This window comes from Tamandua tetradactyla, chromosome X (assembly GCF_023851605.1).
Source record: "Tamandua tetradactyla isolate mTamTet1 chromosome X, mTamTet1.pri, whole genome shotgun sequence".
In the NCBI taxonomy this organism is placed as follows: Eukaryota; Metazoa; Chordata; class Mammalia; order Pilosa; family Myrmecophagidae; genus Tamandua; species Tamandua tetradactyla.
The window spans coordinates 143,359,397-143,383,576 of record NC_135353.1 but is presented as its reverse complement, the minus strand read 5'-3'; the positions used below and the strand labels follow the sequence as shown (position 1 = coordinate 143,383,576).

General features: G+C 39.7%; 1 protein-coding gene and 1 long non-coding RNA gene across 4 annotated transcripts in view; one reads left to right on the top strand and one right to left on the bottom strand.

The window, feature by feature from the left end:
• The window catches only part of LOC143671637 (uncharacterized), a 53,395-nt gene extending 31,491 nt beyond the window's left edge, over positions 1-21,904 (bottom strand). The window contains exons 1-2 of the long non-coding RNA XR_013169626.1: positions 21,795-21,904; positions 19,413-19,598 (exon numbers count right to left, since the gene is read on the bottom strand). This is a non-coding gene — a long non-coding RNA (uncharacterized LOC143671637). The remainder of the gene's footprint in view (positions 1-19,412; positions 19,599-21,794) is intronic.
• A 253-nt stretch (positions 21,905-22,157) lies between these two features.
• Positions 22,158-24,180, top strand: part of GK (glycerol kinase) — an 87,395-nt gene continuing 85,372 nt past the window's right edge. For 2 of the 3 annotated variants that reach the window (XM_077145436.1, XM_077145434.1), the window contains exon 1: positions 22,160-22,419. In XM_077145436.1, the coding sequence (XP_077001551.1) occupies positions 22,342-22,419 (78 nt within the window). In that variant the 5' untranslated portion in view covers positions 22,160-22,341. Of the gene's footprint in view, positions 22,420-24,180 lie in introns of all 3 variants that reach the window. The other variant, XM_077145437.1, reaches the window with a different exon arrangement.

Below are 24,180 nucleotides of genomic sequence, written 5' to 3'. Positions count from 1 at the left end.
CAAATTTATCTGGAAGGGCAGGGTGCCCCGAATTGCTAAAAGTATCTTGAGGAAAAAAACGAAGCTGGAGGTCTCGTGCTGCGTGACTTTAAGGCATATTATGAAGCTACAGTGGTCAAAACAGCATGGTACTGGCATAAAGATAGATATATCGACCAATGGAATCGAATAGAGTGCTCAGATATAGACCCTCTCATCTATGGACGTTTGATCTTTGATAAGGCAGTCAAGCCAACTCACCTGGGACAGAACAGTCTCTTCAATAAATGGTGCCTAGAGAACTGGATATCCATATGCAAAAGAATGAAAGAGGACCCGTATCTCACACCCTATACAAAAGCTAACTCAAAATGGATCAAAGATCTAAACATTAGGTCTAAGACCATAAAACAGTTAGAGGAAAATGTAGGGAAATATCTTATAAATCTTATAATTGGAGGTGGTTTTATAGACCTTATACCCAAAGTAAGAGCACTGAAGAAAGAAAGAAATAAATGGGAACTCCTCAAAATTAAACACTTTTGTGCATCAAAGAACTTCATCAAGAAAGTAGAAAGACAGCCTACACAATGGGAGACAATATTTGGAAATGACATTTCAGATAAAGGTCTAGTATCCAGAATTTATAAAGAGATTGTTCAACTCAACAACAAAAAGACAGCCAACCCAATTACAAAATGGGAAAAAGACTTGAACAGACACTTCTCAGAAGAGGAAATACAAATGGCCAGAAGGCCCATGAAGAGATGCTCAACGTCCCTGACCATCAGAGAAATGCAAATCAAAACCACAATGAGATATCATCTCACACCAACCAGAATGGCCATTATCCACAGAACAGAAAATGACAAGTGCTGGAGAGGATGTGGAGAAAGAGGCACACTTATCCACTGTTGGAGGGAATGTCAAATGGTACAACTGCTGTGGAAGGCAGTTTGGCGGTTCCTCAAAAAGCTGAATATAGAATTGCCATATGACCCAGCAATGCCACTGCTAGGTATCTACTCAGAGGACATGAGTGCAAAGACACAAAAAGACACTTGCACACCAATGTTTATAGCAGCATTATTTACAATTGCAAAGAGATGGAAACAGCCAAAATGTCCATCAACAGACGAGTGGCTAAACAAACTGTGGTATATACATACAATGGAATATTATGCAGCTTTAAGACAGAATAAAGTTATGAAGTATATAACAACATGGATGGACCTTGAGAACATTATGCTGAGTAAGACTAGCCAAAAACTAAAGGACAAATACTGTATGGTCTCACTGATATGGACTGACATTAGTGAATAAACTTGGAATATTTCGTTGGTAACAGAGACCATCAGGAGATAGAAATAGGGTAAGATATTGGGTAATTGGAGCTGAAGGGATACAGACTGTGCAACAGGACTGGATACAAAAACTCAGAAATGGACAGCACAATACTACCTAACTGTAATGTAATTCTGTTCAAACACTGAATGAAGTTGCATGTGAGAATGATAGAGGGAGGAGGGCTGGGGACATAAGAGAAATCAGAAAGAAAGATAGATGTTAAAGATTGAAATGGTATAATCTAGGAATGCCTAGAGTATATAATAATAGTGAAATGTACAAATTTTAAAAATGTTTTTTCATGAGGAATAACAAAGGAATGTCATTATTTCAAGATGCTGAAAACAGATGGTAAGTAATATTTTAAATCGTCACTTTCTGTGTGAGACTAAAGCAAAAAATGTTTGTTACAAAATTTATATTTTGACTAGTGCATTTCCTAATATAACTTACACAGACAGTTTGATTGAATGCCATAAGTACTTGGCATCTCAGGTAGGACATGAGATTTTGTTTGTTTGTCCAGAGTGATGCCCTGATGAATCCCAGAGTGATTCGATCAGTGAGTGGAAAAGTATTTGCAAAGCCCCCTTCGGGGAATGGTGAGAACAGGGGAAAATTCAACCTCCCCAAGTTGAATTCTTGATAGTATCACAAGCAGTGTGGACAACCAAAGCTATAGGCTGAGCCCCGAGTCTTGGGGTTTGTTCATGTGAAACTTAACCCCACAAAGGATAGGTCAAGTCTACTTAAAATTTAGGCCTAAGAGTCACCCCCAAGAGAGCCTCTTTTGTTGCTCAGATGTGGCCTCTCTCTCCAGCCAACACAGCAAGCAAACTCACTACCCTCCCCCTGTCTACGTGGGACATGACTCCCAGGGGTGTGGACCTTCCTGGCAACGTGGGACAGAGATCCTGGAATGAGCTGAAACTCAGCATCAAGGGATTGAGAAAAACCATAGAATGAACTGAGAATTAACATCAAGGGATTGAGAGAACCTTCTCGACCAAAAGGGGGAAGAGTGAAATGAGAATAAGTGTCAATGGCTGAGAGATTCCAAACCGAGTCAAGAGGTTATCCTGGAGGTTATTCTTACGCATTAAGTAGATATCACCTTATTGTTCAAGATGTAGTGGAGAGGCTGGAGGGAACTGCCTGAAAATGTAGAGCTGTGTTCCAGTAGCCATGTTTCTTGATGATGATTGAACAATGATATAGCTTTCACAATGTGATTGTGTCATTGTGAAAACCTTGTGTCTGATGCTCCTTTTATCTACCATATCAGCAGACGAGTAGAACATATGGAATAAACATAAATAATAGGGGGAACAAATGTTAAAATAAATTTAGTTTGAAATGCTAGTGATAAATGAAAGCGAGGGGTAAGGGGTATGGTATGTATAATCTTTTTTTTCTGTTATCATTTTATTTCTTTTTCTAAATCGATGCAAATGTTCTTAGAAATGATGAATATGCAACTATGTGATGATATTGAGAATTGCTGATTGTATATGTAGAATGGAATGATATCTTAATATTTTTGTTTGTTAATTTTTTAATTAATAAATAAAAAAGAAATAAACGAATAAAATGATCATGATGATGAATACACAACTATGTGATGATATTGTGAGCTACTGATTGTATATCATTTATAGAATGTTTATTTGCCAGAATGTTTGTCTGTTTGTTAAGGTTTACAATAAAAATATTTAAAAAAAAAAAAAAAAGGAAGAAGAGACACATAAGACAGTCTTTGAGACCAATACCAGGATCTTAAAGGCAAGTTTCCATGGCCTCTCCATGCCTCCTGGCATAGGAATGTATCTTAATTGTGGAAGTTCATCCAAGATTCAAGTATCCTGAGTTTATATAGGGTCTTTACTCCCTAATCATATGACTGGTATTTCTGGTGTGGTCAGCCCCCATCCTAAGACTACAAGTGTGGCTGGCCCCACCCTATCATTTTGTTAGCAAGTGAACTATTAGATGTGGTTCTGGGCCCACCATGAATAACCAAAAGCACCCCTATCATGGGAAATTCTAAGGATGTAGAAGTTACCACCCCAAGAACTGGGGACAAAGACCAACCAAATTTTTATTATGTTTTACATCCTTACTCTGCCACTCGGAATTTGACAGATTCCCAATAAATCATGTAAACCTTGAGCCTTAGTTTCCTCATTTATAAATTGGGGTTAATGATGGCTACTTGAAGGCTGCCAGAAGACATAACAAATGTGAAAGTATATATGTGATTTATGCACTTAGGTTATTCATTTATCAAGATCAAAGCATGACTATTTAATGCATTGTTCTTGATAACACAATTTGTAAATAACAACAGGGCCTTTGCGCATGCTGCTGGGTCTGCTAGAATGACTTTTGCCCTTGACCCCTAGGATTCTGACTCTAAAAGGCTGATTAGAGATCCCATCTTGGAGGCCCCCATAGCACTCATGCTTACTTTTGTTTAATCTTTAGCACATATTGTAATTCCCATTTACTTGTCTGCCTCCCCATCTTAAATTGGAGTTCTTTGAGGGCAAGGATTTTGAAGGTATGCACATTAGTAGAATTATGAGGCAAAATGCAAGATGTCCAAGAGATAATTAATACAGAGGGACAGAGGAGGGAAAGAATGGATAGAATAAGTAGTGGGAAAATGATGATGCAAGGCAGACTGTGAGATGCACAGTGGGGGATAAAGTAGGAACAGATCATATTTGCTTAGGTAATCCACTTCATAGAAGAAGTGGAATTACAGATAGGCCTTGAGGGATGAAAATAATTTGATAGGCAGAAATTGGAAAGATAGCATCCTAGATGGAGTGAACAGCACAATCAAAGGCACAAAATAGATAAACAGCAGGAAGTCTTTGGGGAAATGGAAAGCACTCTCATTGGCAGTGGGTAAAGTACAGACAGGGAAGTTGCAGAAGATGAGGCTGGAAAGGTAAACAGGCGCTTACTCTGAATTCAGATATGAGGAAGTTTAAAGAGTTCACAGTGCTGCTTGGTCTATGACTATTTCTTCCCCTAAATGATCAGAGTGAACTTCTCCCCTATTTCTCCTAACACAGTCACCACCTCCTTTCCTCCATTATTAACTGGCTGTATCAGAAGCCTCTTCTGTTACTATCAAAGTAAACCCCTGCCCATAACTCACTTTTTTAAAATTTTTAATGCAAGTTTATTGAGATATATTCACACACCATACAAACCATCTGAAGTATATAATCCCTGCCTCACAGTACCATCATACAGTTGTACATACATCCCATGATCAAATTTAGAACATTTTCATTACTCCAGAGAAAAAATTAAAGAAAAGAAAACCCTAATTCTCCCACATTCCTTATCCCACACCCCATTACTGACCCCATAGTATTGGTGTGGTACATTTGTTTCTGTTGATGAAAGATTATTAAAATATTACTGTTAACTATAGGCCATAGTTTGCAATAAGTACATTTTCCCTATATACCCCTCTATTGTTAACTCCTTGTAATAATGTCGTACATTTGCTCTAGTTCATGAAAGCACTTTTTATTCATTCTTCCACCTACCATTTGTTCCACCTACCTACTTTCTGGGTCTTCTGACTCAGTGACCCCCAATTTCTACTCCTTAAATAATCAGGATCTACCAGACCCCTAAGGGTATGTGTCTACTCCAAATTTTATATTTTAAAAATTGGTTATTGGGCAGTGCAACGGTGGCTCAGTGGCAGAATTCTCACCTGCCATGCCAGAGACCTGAGTTTAATTCACAGTGCTTGCCCATGTTAAAAAAAAATTGTTTATATGATTTTTTTTAAATGATCCACATATGAAAAATTAAATAAACAGGTAAAAAATAATAATAAACAGGTAAGGTGGAAAATGATGAGTTGCCAACTGGATGATTTATACAACTAGTGGTACAATGGGGGATGAGGGTGGGACAGAGGGTTACAAGAAAGAAAAAACACTGTGAGCAAGCATGATTAATCCATGCTTTTTTTTTTTTTTCTGTCAGGCTGAGGATTTTCAATAATGTTGTGTCTCTGGCCATGGCCAAGCATGACCAAAGCAGACCTTCTGGGGTCTGAAATAGTCTTGCCCTCTTAGTCCTGGGCCAGTCATGTTGACACCTTGCCTCTAGCCTCTACTATGTTGGCCTGGCCTATGACTATATATCTGTGTTGGTTTTCTGATGTGCACAGCAGTTTTCTCATTCCAAGGAGTACAGCTCTGCCCTTAACCACCAGCTACCTGGATGGCCCCTCTCCATTGTGAGGCCACATCCATGGCCTAGATATTGCAGCTATGGCACCATATCAGATTTCCTAGAATAATGGTATTGACCCAGAACAAATCTACAAGCACAACGTCCCTTTAAACCCTACTATTTTGACTGCTGACAATCTTAGAAGTCATTCCTATAGACAAGCTGGACCCATCTCTTCCATTTCTCTGTAATTAGTCACCATGACATCATTACCATTTCCGCTGGTCCACAGATAAGCATATAAAGACATGGAAAGGGGAAGGTGTAATAGGTTACTTTACTAGCCCCATTGCTTCATCCTTACCTGCTTCTAGACCCTTGCTATGGTTTCATCATGGGTAGAGTGGATTTCCCTGCTCCTTGACTTTAGGCTTACCACATAACTTACATTGGCAAGTGATATATGGGTGGAAGTGTCAGTATGATAATTTCAAGTCTAGGTCTTAATAGGCCTTGCACATTTCCACTTGTTCTCTTACACTTGTGCCATCATCATGAGAAGAACATGCCCTAGCTAGTCCACTGGTCCAAGGAAGAAGAAAACACATACGGAACAGAGACACCCCACCCAATACAGAACCTGAATTGAGAAAAAAGGCCATCCCAGCTGCCACAGCCTGAAGCAGTGACACCTAGCTGAGTTCAGCCTAAATGAGCAGGGCTCCAGCCAACCAGCAGATAAAGTCTTCCTTCCTACCCTATCTGTCCCATGTCACCACTGCTAACTATATCAGGGGTGGTCACTTGACTAAAGGGGAGGTCCTCCATAGGCATAGGCAAATGAGTTGAGCCAATGAGATCAGTAAGGGATGGAGTCTTCTAGACGTAGGCGCTGAAGTGTTATTTACAGCCCTGTGAAATGTGATGAATAGAGATAATTAGTCTTCAGAGTGAAGTAGAGAAAGAATAAATGTTGACAGAGTTTTAGAGAAGACTACCAGAGAAAGAAAAATAAAAAAGATGAGAAAAGTAGATTTAGTTCTCAGAGACTTCCCAGCACCAGCTAACATAAAGCTTGGCTGACCCACATATCTAGTGTTTAAGAAGTTGTCTGTTTTGACATCAAAACTGTACCTTACCTCCCACTCAGCACATGCATGTGCACACCACACACACAAACTTTTGTTTTTATCTCATTTAAATGAATTCGTTACTTGCAACTAAAGAACTAGAATAAGATAGCTCCTATAATGGAAGAAAAGCAAAGATATGTAATTGGTATTTCCTCACATTGTACAAGACGGAACTGACTGTGCCTGTGAAAGTGTGTATCACTTAACTTTTGCTGTTTAACAAACCATCTTGAAATTTAGGGACTTAAAACAACACAATATTTTTATTTAGTGCCAAATTCCATGGATTGTCTGTGATAGCTGGGACATTTGTGATCTTTGTAATGGCTCTTTTGGTCTAGGTTGACTGAGCAGAGGTTGGATGATCTAGGATGGCCCCACTCACAGGTCTAGTGATTGTCAGGGTCTCAGAGGGGATGCCTTGTCTATCTGTGCTCCATTTCATCTTCTACTAGGCTAGCCAGGCTTTTTTGACAGGGTGGTTTGAAGATTCCCAAAAGAACAGCAAGGGAGGGCAAGCTCCCATGAACAAGCTCATTTTAAGTCTTTACTTATGTTACATTCACTATTGCTCCCTTAGCCAAAGCAAGTCACCTGGTTGAGCACAGATTCAGAGAGGATGGAAACTATGCAAGAGTATGGATCCAGGAAGGCATAAACAAATTGGAAACTATTACTGCAACATATACCACAGACTACAATAGACAGGGAGAGAGAAAGGAATTCTATAAAGAAGGGGAGGAAAGGCCAAAAGCCAAGGGAGTGGTTATTTTAAGAGAATGAGTCTAAGAAAACCTCCAGTTTACTATAACTCGACCTTACATGCCTTTGGAAGAGTACAAGAATTGAACTGAGGGACTTGTGATTGTAAGCCATATGAACCATGGTCTAAACTGTTATAAAAATAATATTATCTCTAGTCATTTTAATCTCATTGGAATACACAATCTGTCTTTCTTCCTTTTGAAAAAAGCCAAGACATGGTTTAAAAAGTTTCAGCAGGAGTAATGAGGAAAACATCAAAAAAATGAAAATAAGATCTTTCCTTAACATAAGCCATATAACAAGCTCTCTTATACTTGATAGCAGAGAGCTCCCAAGTAATAAACATAAGAAGAGCAACTATTCTGCTGCAAAACACTTTATCAGGGAGTATTACAGAAAGTACCACACCCTTACTTGAAATGGGGCTTGCTTAAGCTTCATAACCACATGGCTGTGAATCATAAATTAAGAGTGGTCACTCTGTCCCCAACTTCTGAACATATATGACAGTGTGGGTGTCCATGTGAGTGACTGGCAGACTGGAGATCTCCAATGGTCAAAGTAATATGGACTCTGCCACCTGTGAAATATACAGGTATCCCAAAGCATGAAGTTTGGCATAAATATACACACCACAATAAAGCAAGTTTTCATTAGCAGGCAGTGATATCAGATCCAGAATAAGAGTGAGTTATGAGAGGAGAGTCATACAAACGTATGGTTTCCACATTGTACAAATAAAATACTCATTTACAAACAAAAGTTACTTCTACTTTAACCAGGTTCCTCTTACTATGTTACCTAACTGCAAACCAACAATTGTGACATCACCATCATTTCCAGGCAGTCACACACAAACTACGAAAGAGAAAATGTCCACTTGTAGACTACAGTGTCATTAAGCAGCAATTAAGGGAATGGAAATGAAAGGGAATGAAGTTAAGGTATACTCAAAAGGTTAAATACAAGGTGTATTTGAAACTCTCCTAAATAGCAGAGATTTGGAGACCAACTGTTTAAAAAAGGAGAAGCAAACTCTATTCTCTCTCAAGTTAGTGATTTCATGGCTTACAGAACATAAAAAATGTACTTAGTTTTTTAAAAATTATTAAATTAATAAACTTATCTAGTAACACTAAAAATAATTCCAAAAAATTTAATTTTATCATAAGCAAGGAAGTATATCAATGCAAGCAATATGCTCAATGATCAGGGATGTTGAGACTAGGAAACTGGAGTGGCAATAAGAGGGAAAGAGTGGTGATTTCTCAACTGAGGTAATGAACACCCAGGAAGGTGCTCTCAGCTAAGGAGGATGAGGAGGGAGACAAAACCATCTAAACCTATCAAAAGTATTTCTACATTAACCCCTCAGTCTCTACATAGAGAGATAGATGACAGAGATGAAGGCTTGGGACTTGTGCACAATAATGAGTGATGGAGCCTTGTAAGAATGGAGAACAGAGGGCATGGCAGAAGAGCCCCATGAGACAGATGACTAAGAAAAAAAAGGACAATAAATAGATAAATAATAGGGGGGAAGATGGGGTATTCTAGTCTGCTAGCTGCCAGAATGTGATATATCAGAAACGTAATGGTTTTAAAAGGGGGAATTTACTAAGTTGCAACTTTATAGTTCTAAGGCTGTGAAAATGTCCCAATTAAACAAGTCTATAAAAATGTCCAAATTAAAGGAAGGATATAGAAATGCCCAATCTAAGTCATCCAGGGAAAGACGGTTTAAGAAGGCCGATGATGTTCAGGAGTTTCTCTCTCAACTGGAAGGGCACGTGGAAAAGTCTGCTAGCTTTCTCTCCTGGTTTCTTGTTTCATGAAGCTCCCTCAGGAGCATTTTCCTTCTTCATCTCCAAAGGTCTCTGGCTGCATGGGCTCTCATGGTTCTCATGGCTCTTAAGCTTTTTTCAAAATGTTCCTTCTTTTAAAGGTTTCTAGTAAACTAATCAAGACTCACCTGGAATGGGTTGAGTCACATTTCCCTCTAATCAAAGGTTAATACCCACAATTGGGTGTGTCACATTTCCATGGAGATTATATAATCAAGTTTCCAACCCTACAATACTGGATAGGGATTAAAAGAAATGCCTGCCTCTACAAAATGGATCAGGATTAAAACATGGCTTTTCTAGGGTACATAATCCTTTCAAAGTGATAGAAGAGGTATGGGACATTTTGGAGCAATGAAAATGTTCAAAAATCTATTGTGATGACTAATGCACAGCTATAAGATGATACTGTGAATCACTGACTGTACAATTTGGATGATTATATGGCATGTGAATATATAGTATATCTCAATAAAACTGCATTTAAAAAAGAGCTCTATGAAATAAAGTCGCCATTTTTTCAGTAATGGCTCAATTATTTATACATATCAAATTTATATATATACAATATATTTGGGAAAAGAGGACTGTTGATTCATTGGATGTTGGCTTATTCTTTTTTTCAAGAATAGTGATAAATTCATGATAAGACAATCATGTGCATCTCATCATCTGGTGACCAATGTCAAGTATTTGAGTGATCTTGGACAAGCTACCCAGATTCTTGACTTTACTATCTTCATCTTTCATAAGGGTAGTTGAGCCAGACAATCTGGAAAGTTATTCCTAATCCTTTAGTTAATAAAAATGAAATCCATATGTTACTTCACAAAGTAGAAATGGCTCCCCCAAAGGCAACTGTGATTTCAATGAAATGTTTCCCATTAAAACAACAATAGTGAGTGCAAGGGTAGTTCAGTGGTAAAATTTTTGCCTGCCATGCAGAAGACCTGGGTTCAATTCCCGGTCCATGTACTTCTCAAAAAACAAACAAACAAGCAAACAAACAAACAAAAATTTAACAAATGGTGCTGCAATAATGGGATACGCACATGGAAAAATAATGAAATGTGACCTCGCCAAACAGCACACAAAACTAACAACAACGGACAACTTAATCGAAAACCATAATACCTGGAAACTTGAGTAGGGCATAAGATTTTGTAGGTTTGTCCAGAGTGATGCCCTGATAAATCCCAGAGTGATTTGAACAGTGAATAAAAAAGTATTTACAAAGTCCCCTTGGGGGAATGGTGAGAAAGAGGGAAAATTCAACTTCCCCAAGTGGAGAATTCTTGATATTCTCACAAGCAGTGGGGACAACCAAGGCAATAGGCTGAGCCCTCAATTTTGGGGTTTGTTCATATGAAACTTAAACCTGCAAAGGATAGGCTAAGCCTACTTAAAATTAGGCCTAAGAGTCACCCCTAAGAGAACCTCTTCTGTTGCTCAGATGTGGCCTCTCTCTCTCAGCTAACATGACAAGCAAACTCATTGCCCCTCTCCCTCTCTACATGGGACATGACTCCCAGGGATGTGGACCTTCCTGGCAACGTGGGACAGAAATGCTAGAATGAGCTGGGACTCAGCATCAAGGGATTGAGAAAACCTTCTCGACCAAAAGTGGGAAGAATGAAATGAGACAAAATAAATTGTCAATGGCTGAGAGATTCCAAACAGAGTCTGGAGGTTATTCTGGAGGTTATTCTTAGGCATTGAGTAGATATCACCTTGTTATTCAAGATGTAATGGAGAGGCTGGAGGGAAGTGCCTGAAAATGTGGAGCTGTGCTCCAGCAGCCATGTTTCTTGAAGATGATTTTATGATGATAGAGCTTTCTCAATGTGACTGTGCAATTGTGAAAACCTGTGTCTGATGCTCCTTTTATCTACCTTATCGACAGACGAGTAAAGCATATGGATTAAAAATAAATAATAGGGGGAAAATGTTAAAATAAATTTAGTAGATTGAAATGCTAGTGATCAATTAAATGAAGGGGCAAGGGGTATGGTATGTATGAATTTTTTCTGTTTTCTTTTTATTTCTTTTTCTGAATTGATGCAAATGTTCTAAGAAACAATCATGATGATGAACATGCAACTATGTGATAAAAAGAATGTTCATATTGTATGTTGATTGGTTTTATTAACAAAATTTTTTAAAAAAGAGATAAACAGGGCAACGCAAGTATACAAACTATGATCAACCTGTTAGTTAACCTAACCCTAGTAAACATATAAAACAGGACAAAATTTCTGCTGTAGTTTTTCAAATATCTTTCTTTCTAAAAGTAGCTTTATCAACCAAAAAACAAAGAAAGCAAAGAACGTGATAGCCAAACTAGAGTGAAGCCAAAGCCCTGCCTCCCCAGGGACTTTAGCTCAAAAGACCAGGAACTAATCACCATTACCTGAGCTCTAGAATGAAGAAAAGGGATAAGGCTTTGCTTTCCTAATCCTGCGTGCTTATGCGGCAGTGTAGAAAGAGCAATGCTTTCTACACTGGATGAAATATTTAAACATTCAGTCTCTTAAATACCATGCTCTGCCAACAAAAATAGCAGTAATTCATTGCCCTAGCTATCAAAAAATAATCTCTCGAGGAAATACGGGGGCCCACACAGCAGCCCAAGCCAAAGCCTGATCAGTCAAGCCCCTTCTAAGCCTCATTCCTGCACCTCTTAACTGGCAACATGCACCTTCTTATTCCCCAGGTAAGCAGGAATGAGCCACCCAGCTAGAATTCACTCTTGGACCTGAAAGATGGTCATTTCCTTACCTCTCCCCAATGTCACTTGGCTAATGCCTCTCCTAGGCCCGCTCACTTCTGTCTTCCTCTTGCTATTGATCGGCCCCTGCATTTTTAAACTTTTTACCAAGCTTTTTCCTTCCAGATGAAAAACCTTTCACAACAAACTTCTCCTCATCAGAGGCTATGCTGTTGTTCCCCACACTCAACCAACCATCATCAATAGCACAGCCAGAAACTACTATACTCCCACAACTAGGGCCTGTGATCCACTGACAGCTTGAAGCAATTGCAGAAAATGGACCATCAGCCCAAATTCCTTTAAGATGGGAGGCCCACGGTGGCTCAGCAGGTAAGAATGCGCGCCTGCCATGCCAGAGGACCCGGGTTTGATTCCCCGTGCCTGCTCATGTTTTTTTAAAAAATTCCTTCAAGATTAAGGAGAATTAGAAGTCCCCTTAATGAGGGAATGATGCAGGGTTAGTCCCCTTAATGAGTAAATGATACAGGGCTAGAATTAGGGCAGTGGTTTGCTAAGCAAAGAGTAAACTCCAAAAACAGTCATGTCTCAAGGGGAAAGATACCTCTGCGAAGAACAGCACTTGGGAGCCAAATGACCCCCACCTGATTGAGTCATCTATGAAGAAGGGTGGAGCCAACCGACCCACCCAAATGCACTATCTACTACCAGGCACCATCCTGGAGAGAAAGGAGGGTAGGATAAAGAGCCCTGAATAAGGAAGGGGGAAGGGGAGTAAGTAAAGCTAATCTATAAAAGCAAATGGTCCTAAGTCCACCTAGCAGCATGAGAGATGACTCTGAGAGATAAGTCCAGCCCTGGCACCGTGGGATCAACAACTCCATCCTGACCAAAAGGGGTAAAAGAAGCATAACTAATAAAGTATCAGTGGCTGAGAGAGTTGAAATAGAGTCAAGAGGCTATTCTGGAGGTTGCCTTTACTCAAGCTTCAGGTAGACCTTACTACCTAACATAACTTGCCATACCCCAACCAAAACCATTCTAGCCAATCCTAAAGACACCTAGAGAAATATATAAGATTCTACAAAGTTCCCAGAAACCTACAACCTCCAGATAGGTCTCTGGATCAGATAAGTCCTGAAACCTAGAGGGCCCAGCTTCTCTAGAACATCAGCTAGTTCCATCTCCCTACCCCATATTTTTGGTAGCCCCCCCCCTAACATGAAAAAGTTAGAATGCCATAGTCCAAATGCCCCTAAAGAGTGGGATAGAAAGATCAAAGGTGGTAATGGAGTTATACAGAGAAGGCAGGGGTTAATAAATGAATATGATTGCTGGATAACTAAATTGATATTTCCTTTAGTCTCTAGTATCTTAGAGCAGCTAGAAGTAAAAACCTAAAATTGTAGAATTGTAACCCATACCAAACTCTTAAATCTGTTCTACAATTAATTGTTGTGCTGTGCTTTGAAATTTATTGCTTTTTTGTATAATACGTCATGTTTCACACACAAAAAAAGTCGATTGTGATGATGAAAAAATATTTACTCCTTCTAGCCTCCTATATTCCAGAGCAGCTAGAAGGAAAAATTTCACAGGATGGTATAGTAAACCATGACAAACTCTGGGATCTGTCCTGTAACTACTTTAAAAACTATTGCTTTTTTCTTTCTTTGCTTTGTATATATGTTATATTATACAATTAAAAAAAGTTTTAAAATAAAAAGCAAATGGCCCTAAATAAATAAATAATAAGGGGATCCTGAAATGCAGAGGGTCCAGCCTCTCCAGAACATCAACTAGTTCCATCTCCCTATCTCATATTATCAACAGACCTTTCCAACATGAAAAACTTAGAATGGGTGTGCTGGTTTGAAAGGATTATGTACCCTAGAAAAGCCATGTTTTAATCAAAATCCCATTTCATAGAGGCAGAATAATTCCTATTCAATACTGTGTGCAATTAGATCATCTTCCTGGGGATGTAACCCAATAAAGAGTGGTTGTTAAGGTGTATTAGGGGAGATGTGTCTCTAACCATTTGGGTAGGTCTTGATTAGTTTCTGAAGTCTTATAAAAGAGGAAACATTTTGGAGAAAGAGCAATTCAGAGAGAGCAAAGTAGAACGACATAGCCACAAGAACCAGAGTCTACCAGCCAGCAACTTTTGGAGATGAAGAAGGAAAATGCCTCCTGGGGAGCTTCATGAAACAGGAAGCCAGGAGAAGAAGCTAGCAGATGAAGCCATGTTCACCATGTGCCCTTCAGATGAGAGAGGAACCCTGACTGTGTTCATCATGTGCCTTTCCAGATGAGAGAGAAACCCTGACTGTGTTTGCCATGTGCCCTTCCACTCGAGAGAGAAACCCTGAACTTCATCAGCCTTCCTGAACCAGGGTATCTTTCCCCGGATGCCTCAGATTGGACATTTCTATAGACTTGTTTTAATTGGGACATTTTCTTGGCCTTAGAACTATAAACTGGCAATTTATTAAATTCTCCTTTTTAAAAGCCATTCTGTTTCTGGTATATTGCATTCCAGCAGCTAGCAAACTAGAACAATGGGCATAGACCAAATACCCCTAAAGAGTGGGAGAAAGATCAAAGGAGTTATACAGAGAAGGTAGGGTTTAATAAATGAGTATGATTGTTGAATTATTATATTGATATTTCTTTTAGTCTCTAGTATCTTAGAGCAGCTAGAAGTAAAAACCGAAACTTGTGGAATTGTAACCATACCAAACTCTGAAATCTGTTCTAAAACTAATTGTTGTGATGTGCTTTGACATTTATTGCTTTTTTTGCATATATGTTATTTTTCACACAGAAGAAAAAGTCAATTGTGATGACAAATGTACAGCTATATGATGATATTGTTGATCATTGATTTTACACTTTGGATGATTACATGATATGTGAATATATAATATATATCAATTAAAAAATAAAAATAAGAAGCCAGGCAAGCCCATTAGAAAAAATAGAACAGAGGCTTGTACACTTTACCTAACAGGAAGCCAAGAAGTGCAACCTCATTCACTATCAGAAATGCCAATTAAAACCATAATGATAACTCACTGTGATTGCTAAAACTGCTAAAATTTTTTGAAAAGACCAACAATGCAATTTCACTTCTACTTTAATATCCAACTTCTAGACATAAAATCGTGGAATGTTTTCAGCGGAATCATATGCAACAATAAAAACGAGAAATAACAATAAAAATGAGCAAACTACCATATTAACAACATGAACAAATCTCACGAACACAATGTTAAACAAAAGAAGCCAGTCAAAAGGAACATATACTGTTTGATGCCATTTATATAAAATTTAAAAACAGGTAAACTATTCTATAATGTTAGAAACCATTAGGATAATGGTAACTTTGGGGAGAAATGAGGGATTGTGTGGTATGATTATTAGAATTCATTCAGACAAATATTTCTGACTTGTCCACTTTTCTATATATTTGTTATATAAATCAATAAAATATAATTTTAAATAAGAAAGAAATAATAAGACGAACAATTGTTAAAATAAATTTAGTAGCGTGAAAATGCTAGTGATCAATGAAAGAGGGGTAAGGGACAAGGTATGTATAAATTTTTTTCTGTTTTCTTTTTATTTCTTCTTCTAAATTGATGCAAATGTTCTAAGTAATGATCATGATGACGAATATACAACTATGTGATGATATTGAGAGTTATTGATTATATAACAAGAATGGAATGATCATATGGTAAGAATGTTTGTGTTTGTATGTGGTTATGTTTCCTAAATAAAAACAACAACAATATACTTCAATTAAGACTATCAGTTCCTCTTTCCATATGTTCCATTACTGTGTGATAAAGGATACATCTTGCTTCCAGTGTTTTTCCCAACCGAGTTTAAATATGGAGCCTAAATAAATAAGATATAAAATTATTTTCTTTTTAATAACACTTACTTAAGGTGTCAGCAAATGAGTGACTATAATCTCATTGGGATTAGTGAATTCATTCATTCATCTATTCAACATATATGTTGCGCCACCTATGTGATTTGTCATAGAAAGCACTAATATATACATGTTTTTATTCATATGATATTAATTTGTAAATGGAGAGAGCACTTGAAAAGTCAGCATGCCACAATTTTAAATGTAATGCAGAAAGTAAACATAATAGTGGTTATTACGACTTCATTTTGATCAGAACACACATTTTTTTTTTTACATGGGCAGGCACCGGGAATCAAACCCGGGTCCTCTGGCATTGCAGGCAAGCATTTCTGCCTGCTGAGCCACCGTGGCCCGCCCAGAATCCACATTTTTTTATTTCTCTCTACAAAATAGCAAAAGGTAGATAATGAAAAGGAACATACGTCTTTGTCTCTCTTCCATTAGCCACTGAAGGGATCATTCATTCATTCAACAATCACAGAACAATCCCTTATTATCCAAATATTATGTCAGACTCCAAGGATTCAATAATCATCAGGACAAAATCCCTGGCATCAGCTTCAGTTAGACTGCTTCTTCTCATAACTTGCCAAATCCCAACCAAAACCATTCCAGCCAATCCTAAAGAACACCTAGGGCAATTTATAAGATTCTACAAAGCTTCCATGCACTAGGGAAACTTTCCAGAAACTGACAACCTCCGGAAGGGTCCCTGGACCAGATAAATCCTGAAATCTAGAGAGCCCAGCCTCTCCAGAACATCAGCTAGTTCCATCTCCCTACCCCATATTACTGACAGCCCCTTCCAACATGAAAAAGTTAGAATGGCCATAGCCCAAAAACCCCTGAAAAGTGGGAAAGCAAGATCAAAGCTGATGGTGGAGTTATACAGAGAAGATAGGATTTAACAAATGAATATGACTGCTAAATCATTAAATTGATATTTCTTTTAGTCTCCAATATCTTAGAGCAACTAGAATTAAAAACCTAAAATTGTGAAATTGTAACCCCTACCAAACTCTGAAATCTGTTCTACAACTAATTGTTGTGCTATGCTTTGAAATTTACTGCTTTTTGTATATATTTTCTTTTTTACAAACAAGAAAAAAGCTGTCGGTGATGATAAAAAAAATTTATTCCTTCTAGCTTCCTAATATTCTAGAGCAGTTAGAAGGAAAATTCTCAGAGGATCATATGGTAGCCCAGGAGAAACTCTGGGATCTTTCCTGCAACTACTTGTTGAAGAGTGCTTTGAAATCACTGCATTTTTCTTTCTTTGCTTTGTAGCTATGTTATATTATACAACAAAAAAAGTTAAAAAAAAAAAAATCCTTGGTATCAAGGAGCCTAGCTCATTGCCTTTGGTGGGTTGCAGTAAGGAAAACTAATAAGTAAGGGGAGAGGGTGGCAAGAATCTGCATATTAACCAGCACGCTATGTGATTCTGAGGCAGACATAATGTCTGAGAACTTCTGCCATAAGTCTTTATCCACTAATACTCTAGACAGATTACTTGATTGCTAGCAGAGACCTAGGATTTGGGAGAAAAGGGCATTAACATGACTCATAAGACTGACTTCCTTTACCTTACAGTTTTGCCAAATCCTAGGACAAAAAAGAGGTCCAGGATATCCAAAGCTCAGTGATTCTCAAAGTGTGTTCCCTAGACCAGCACTATCAGCATCATCCAAGAACTTGCTAAAAATGCAAATTCTCAGATCTCATCAACTAAACCATAAACTCAGGGATTGGATTCCAGCAGCATGGGTTTTAAGAAGTCCTCCAGGTGGTTCTGATATAGGTAAATTTGAGAATCACTGCCATAGTCAAACACTATTACAACTGCAGCACTGCATAAACTGATACTAATTGTAGATAGTTACACTGAGATTACTAACATGCATGGAAGTGGATTCTCGCAGTTGTTATCTTGTGCAAATCACTTGATCTGCCTAAATCATCCTAATCTCATAAAACAAAGGGGTGCCTTACTACCTACTGTAATCCTTTCTATCACCTACTTTGCATGTTAAGTTTTCCTTATCTATATCCAAGCAATCATTAGAAGAACAAGGGGGATTAAGGAAAGGCTAGCTTTCCAAAGAGACTAGACATGGAAAAATAAAATGTTACTTCCTTGGCAAATATTAGAAGAATGAGAAGCACTACCAGAAAGAAAAAAGATTCTCTAGGAAATGTAGGCTTTCTGCTTGTATAAATCATGCATAAGTTAACAAAGAACAGGAAAACTAGAGGAAGGATGAGTGAAAGTCTCAGAAATCATCACAGGGAGCTTTATATGATTGAAGCATCTTAAATCATTTGAATTAAGGACCTAAGGACCTTGGTCATCACCTCTGGGCTTCTTTGGTGGTAACAGGCCTGCTAGTGAGACTGCATTTCACCTTTCAGAATCAACCAGGTTGCTTGTAGACTGCTTTCAAAGGCATCATGTCATTTAAGTCTCACATTAATCCATCCACATTGGTGATATTTTCCCTATTTTTACAAATGACCAAAAGGAAACAATGGGAGGAAGTGAGTCACTCGAGGTCAATAAGAGCAAATGTTATGGGCTGCATGGGTAGTTCAGCGGTAGAATTCTCACCTGCCATTCTGGGAGACCCAGGTTCAATTCCCAGCCCATGCATTAAAAAAAAAAAAAAAAAAAAAAAAATCAAGTGTTGAATGGCAGGGCCAAGATCAAACCAAGGTCTTCAGCATGCCAGTCTAATGTTTTTCCCATGACTTTGTCTTGAGATCTGGGGTGGGTGGTAGGGAGAGAAACAAGGACCAGCACCCGGGTTCTTTTTGTTTTGTTTTTCAGTTTAAAGAATATTTATTGTATATTTCAAAAAGACTGAAAGGAACCATGGGAAATACAAATGAAAGCAAGACCTTTTTTTGACATTTTAAAACTATAGTAGTAGATACAGGCACAATAATACAAACTACTTTGCAAGGTAGTTTTTTAGAAGTACCATTTTGATGAACAAATTAAAATACTGTGGAAACAGAGGGAAGATCCATTCAGATTGAAAATTTTGCCTCAAAGACCTTTCCACACAATTTTTTTTGGTATATTATTGTCATAAAGCTATAGAAAATAGAACCCCACATGTTTGAAGAGACCATTTCATCAATCTTAGCAGGAATAGGACCAAATGACAGCTATCATCTCTCTCCTAGCCATCAGTCAGAGCAAGCAGAGTTGGACTCCAAAGTGCAATAATGATTTTCTTTGTAACAGACTGTAGTGTAAACTGATTAAATACAAAACAACTTTTATATTAAGGTATTACATATATAAAATGCACAAACGTAAAAGTAAATGTACAGCTCGATGAATTTTACATATGTATGCATAGCATCCAGTTTCCTTAATGTCAGGACCCTTACATTTGTTTCTATGGACTGCTACAGATCTTACCTGCCTTCTTCCTTTAGATCACACCTACCTTTTTCCTTCTCATCCATTTTCCTTTCTGCTTTGTCTCAGCTTCCATTCTCTCAGGCTGCAGCAAGAGGGATCTAGGCTTCAAGTCAGGAGACTGAAATTCTAGTCCTCTTTCAGCTACAGAAGGCTGGCTGGCCGAAGACAATCCACTTGTGCTCTCTGTGCCTCAGATATTTCACTTGCAACTCTGTCAATGATGGTTTGAAAAATGGAATCAGAATATCTATTGGTTGATCTTTCCATTTACATAGGTTTGAGTTTTCAGGCTGCAGTTAGGGCTTGAAAAGGTGGGAAAGGGCAGGAAAAAAGGAGGAATTCCAAAAGGATAGATAAAATAGGTGAATGAGAGCATGGAGTAGATATTTTGGAAGGTGAGAGAGGCTGAGCTCAACTTTTGCATTTATAACCTTTCCCCATCATCTTGCCTGGTCTCTAAGAGGGAACTTATATGTGTATGACTCCTGGAAGCTAAAATCATATTTTGGCTTTTCAATTTTCTTCTGGTGAAAGGAATGAGAATGCGGAATGCAGACTATTGTAGGAAGCACAAGATCAATAAATCTAAGAATTTCTCATGTGCATCTAACCTTACTTATTCTGAAATATCTGAATTTTTTTTAATTTTAAATTTTTAAAAAAAAATCAAAAAACACCAAACGCAAACATTCTTAACTTTTGATCATTGCATTCCACATATATAATCAGTGATTCACAATATCATCACATAGTTGCATATTCATCAACATGATCATTTCTTAGAACATTTGCATCAATTCAGAAAAAGAAATAAAAAGAAAACAGAAAAAAATTCACATATACCATACCCTTACCCCTCCCTTTCATTGATCACCAGCATTTCAAACTAAATTTATTTTAACAATTTGTTCCCCCCATTATTTATTTTTATTCCATATGTTCTACTCATCTGTTGACAAAGTAGATAAAAGAAGCATCAGACACAAAGTTTTCACAATCACGCAGTCACATTGTGAAAGCTATATCATTATACAATCATCTTCAGGAAACATTGCTACTAGAACATAGCTCTACATTTTCAGGCAGTTCCCTCCAGCTTCTCCATTACATCTTGACTAACAAGGTGATATCTATTTAATGCATAAGAATAACCTCCAGGATAACCTCTCAACTCTGTTTGGAATCTCCCAGCCATTGACACTTTATTTTTTTGTCTCATGAAATATCTGAATTTTGATCCCACTAAACTGCTAAACAGTTTTCTGTCCAGTAAGAATCCGAGTAGAAAGTATGTGAAAGTGCTTTCTAGAGTCAAGGAAATCCTAATCTCTGTCATTCTTGGAATTAATCCCTTGTGCAGTTTTTGGAGGCAAGTCGGCCAAATTCCTTTACATTTGCCTACATATATGCCTATTGCCTCTTCCTCTTCCGGGAAATTCAGAAATACTGATTCATCTACACTCCTCTTCCAAACCAAGCCAGTTATCAACAGTTATCAAGTTCAGCATCTCCACAGGCACGTCACATTGGGAATATCAAAATCTGACTTTCAGACAAAGCACAAGTAAATTTGCTGTCAGAACAAGTGTTTCAAAACCATAAAACACATAGATGGATGAGTGAAGTGGTGCAGAATAGGATGGGGGGGGAGGGAGGCAATGAGAGTCCAGAATACATACTAAAATAGAGACTGGGAGAAAGGGTTGAAAGGAAATGAGAGGGTGAGAATAGTAAAATGCTTATGAAATTGATAGATTAGTGATTCATGGAACCAATTTAGTGATTTTAAACCACCATTTAAAAAAAAATCATATGCAATAGGATAAAAATACAGAATGTATAGCATGGAAAGATAAATATTGTTTTGGATATACACATACGCATGCATATACATGCCCCGGGTTGTTCCGGAAACGCTCACTGTGGGTGGGGGTTGGGCCTAAACTTTGAAAACCCCTGGAACACAGGACCCAAAAGTAGCTTGGCAAGGTAAGTTCAAGGTCAAGTGAGAGAGTTTCTTTCTCTCTGCCTTTCAGAGTAGGAAGGCTAGGAAATGGCGCGTGAGGGGAGAGGAGACCAAAACTAGATCAATCCAGGAGCCAAGGGCGCACCGGCTAGTAAAGTGGCGGGCGCCTTCGCCGTGACGGTCAATTGAGGGAACCGCGAAGGTTTGATTTTGAGACCTTCCTTAAAATCCCGTAAACCGAAGGAACTTCTGCGTCCCTCATCCTAGAAAAGCCTACAAAGGTGAGGGATTCGGGTCACTCCAAGAGGTGACACCACGCGGGGTCAGTTCCGGTAACAGAGATTATTATCACTACCCTGAGAGAGGTGGGCGGGGCGGAAGAAGCGCGGGAAGGCCGGGTCGGTCCACACAGCACCTCACACCGTGCCCTACACAGCCTACCTGAGGGAACAGGCAGTTCTGCACGTTAGGACTGTCCCGCGGGCGCCAGTCCCAGGGCGCTGGCGGAGATGTGCCCTTTACGCGGAGCCAGCGGGCGCTCTCTACCAACGAGCAACCCCACCCCTGCCCCTACCCTTACCCCAGCCTCAGGATGGCTCGGTCGCCGGGTGGCCGGCCCCCTACCACGTGACCTGCCGCGCGGGCCGCCCACTCCACCGCGCCCAGACCCCGCCCCCGTGACGTCTGGTTGCCCTCCGATTGTCGGAATGTTCACCTTTTTCCGCGGTCGCTAATTGGTCGGCTGGGAGGACAGCGCCCCCACCCACAGACACGCCTCCAGAGCTGTGAGGAATGACTGGGGGCGGGGCCTGGGCCGGAGAGGCGGGGTGAGGCAGCGCCGCGCGGGTAAAGGGGCCGCCTCGATTGTGGTCCCGGCGTTCTGCGGTCGCGCGCCGCCTTGCTGTCCTGAATCGTCGCCGCCCCTCCCCCGCTGTCGCCGTCACCCGGGAAACGGGCCGCGATCGCCGGCTGACCCGCAGCTGGTTTCATGGCAGCCGCGAAGAAAGCAGTTTTGGGGCCGTTGGTAGGGGCGGTGGACCAAGGGACCAGTTCCACGCGCTTTTTGGTGAGCCCGGGTTGACATCTGAGGAGGAGCTGATCCGGGACGGGAGCCGGGGGACCGGAGGTTGGGTACCGCGTTCCGGTCCCACGCCTCCCATGGCCCCGGCAGCTGGGCGAGGGAAGGAGGCCGCGGCCCCGGAGCTGGACCTGCCACTCTGGGGCTGTCCCGCCTGGGCTTGGGTTGGGGTCCGCAGCCTCTCAAGATTCCCGCGACAGAGCTGAGGAGTCCCGGCCTTGGTGGTGGTGGAGGGTCACCTAATGGGGCGTGGGGGGGACTCCCAAAAGGAGCTAGGATTCGCTGCCCATCCGCGCACAGCGATCCGCCTGAGACCAGGGACAGGTGGCAACATTGACCGCTGCTGCGGTCTTCCCCGCAGCAGCGGACATTTGGCTTGCCCGGCGCAGAACGACCTTGGACGGGGGGAAAGCTGTGTCACGGCTGTCAACCTAACACAGCGTCCTTTGGAGCAGTAGTACGAATAAAGTATTAGCGTGGTGATGAGTTGTCATCCGCTTCCACAGAAATTACGAAAGAGAGAATACTAAGGGGGGAGGCAGAACAAATTAAGTCACACCACACTGCTTTTGCCAGAATCTGTAATTTCGAAGACGTGAAAATTTCAGTTCTGATCCTTTGCCCATTCCGAATAGATGATTGTCCTCTCCTCGCTTCGCAGCATCATGTAACAGGGAAATTCTGTTTTCCGTTTTGTGTGCCATGTATGACAGCAGATCTTACCATAACGGAGAGCTATTTAAAGTGTCCGAAAATTTGTTTTCTGCAATGAGGAAATTTGCTCTAACAGTGATGTAGCGCTGAGTTCAGGAAGACAATTTAAATGTAGGTTAAACGAATGGCTGTTGGTAAAAGCCCCTGCTTTCAATGGACATTTAACTAATCTGGCAAATTGGATGTATTTAGGGATTATTTACCTTCTTCATTTCTTTACCTCAAATCGTTTTTTCTTGCATTAGGTAGTATGTTTACGTGGTTATATTGTGTGTGTGTGTGTGTGTGTATATATATATATATATTTAAAGTTTTGTTTGGCTGGTCACTTAAATAAAAACTGTATTTGTGCTTTGATCCCGACACCGGTCTAAAGTGAGACGCTTCCTAGTTAGATTCTTATTGAATAACTCTCCCTGGTTTGAGATGCCAAGATATAGTATCACTGTCACTTGCATTGTTTTATCTTTGGATCACCCAGGGCAAGTTTCACTTTGTCTTATTTTCGCTTTTGTAAGATAATCCTAAATCTTAAGTTTAAAAGTCTGCCTAACTGGATTTGATTAGTATATAAAATACACAATAATTATCATCTTACCAAATTAGGAAAAACTGTTAAGATGTGTGCTAGTAAGCCATGGATTGATTTTTAGAGCCATATTCAAAGATTGCTAAAGCGAGTGCCTTCAGGGGCCAGGCAGGTAGAAGTGAAGGTTGGGATGAGGGCAGTCTAGAGAGCATACCCAGGCCAAGAGGACAACTAATAGCTGCCAAGAAGGGACTCAGGCCCAGTGTCGCCAGATCTTCAGATTCTTTAAGAAAAGTTGGCAGTTTAGTTTTCAGTGAAATCTCCCAATTCCTAAATGTTGGCAACTAGTCCATAAAGCAGCATGGGGGTCCAAACCAAAATGGCTGTTGTTCTCAAGTTTACAACCTTTGCCCTATATAAAAGTGGGTAGAACATTCCATAACTTCACAGACTATCTTTGTAAGAGTCGGCCTTACTGTACTTGTCTTCCCTTTGGCTCCTCACTG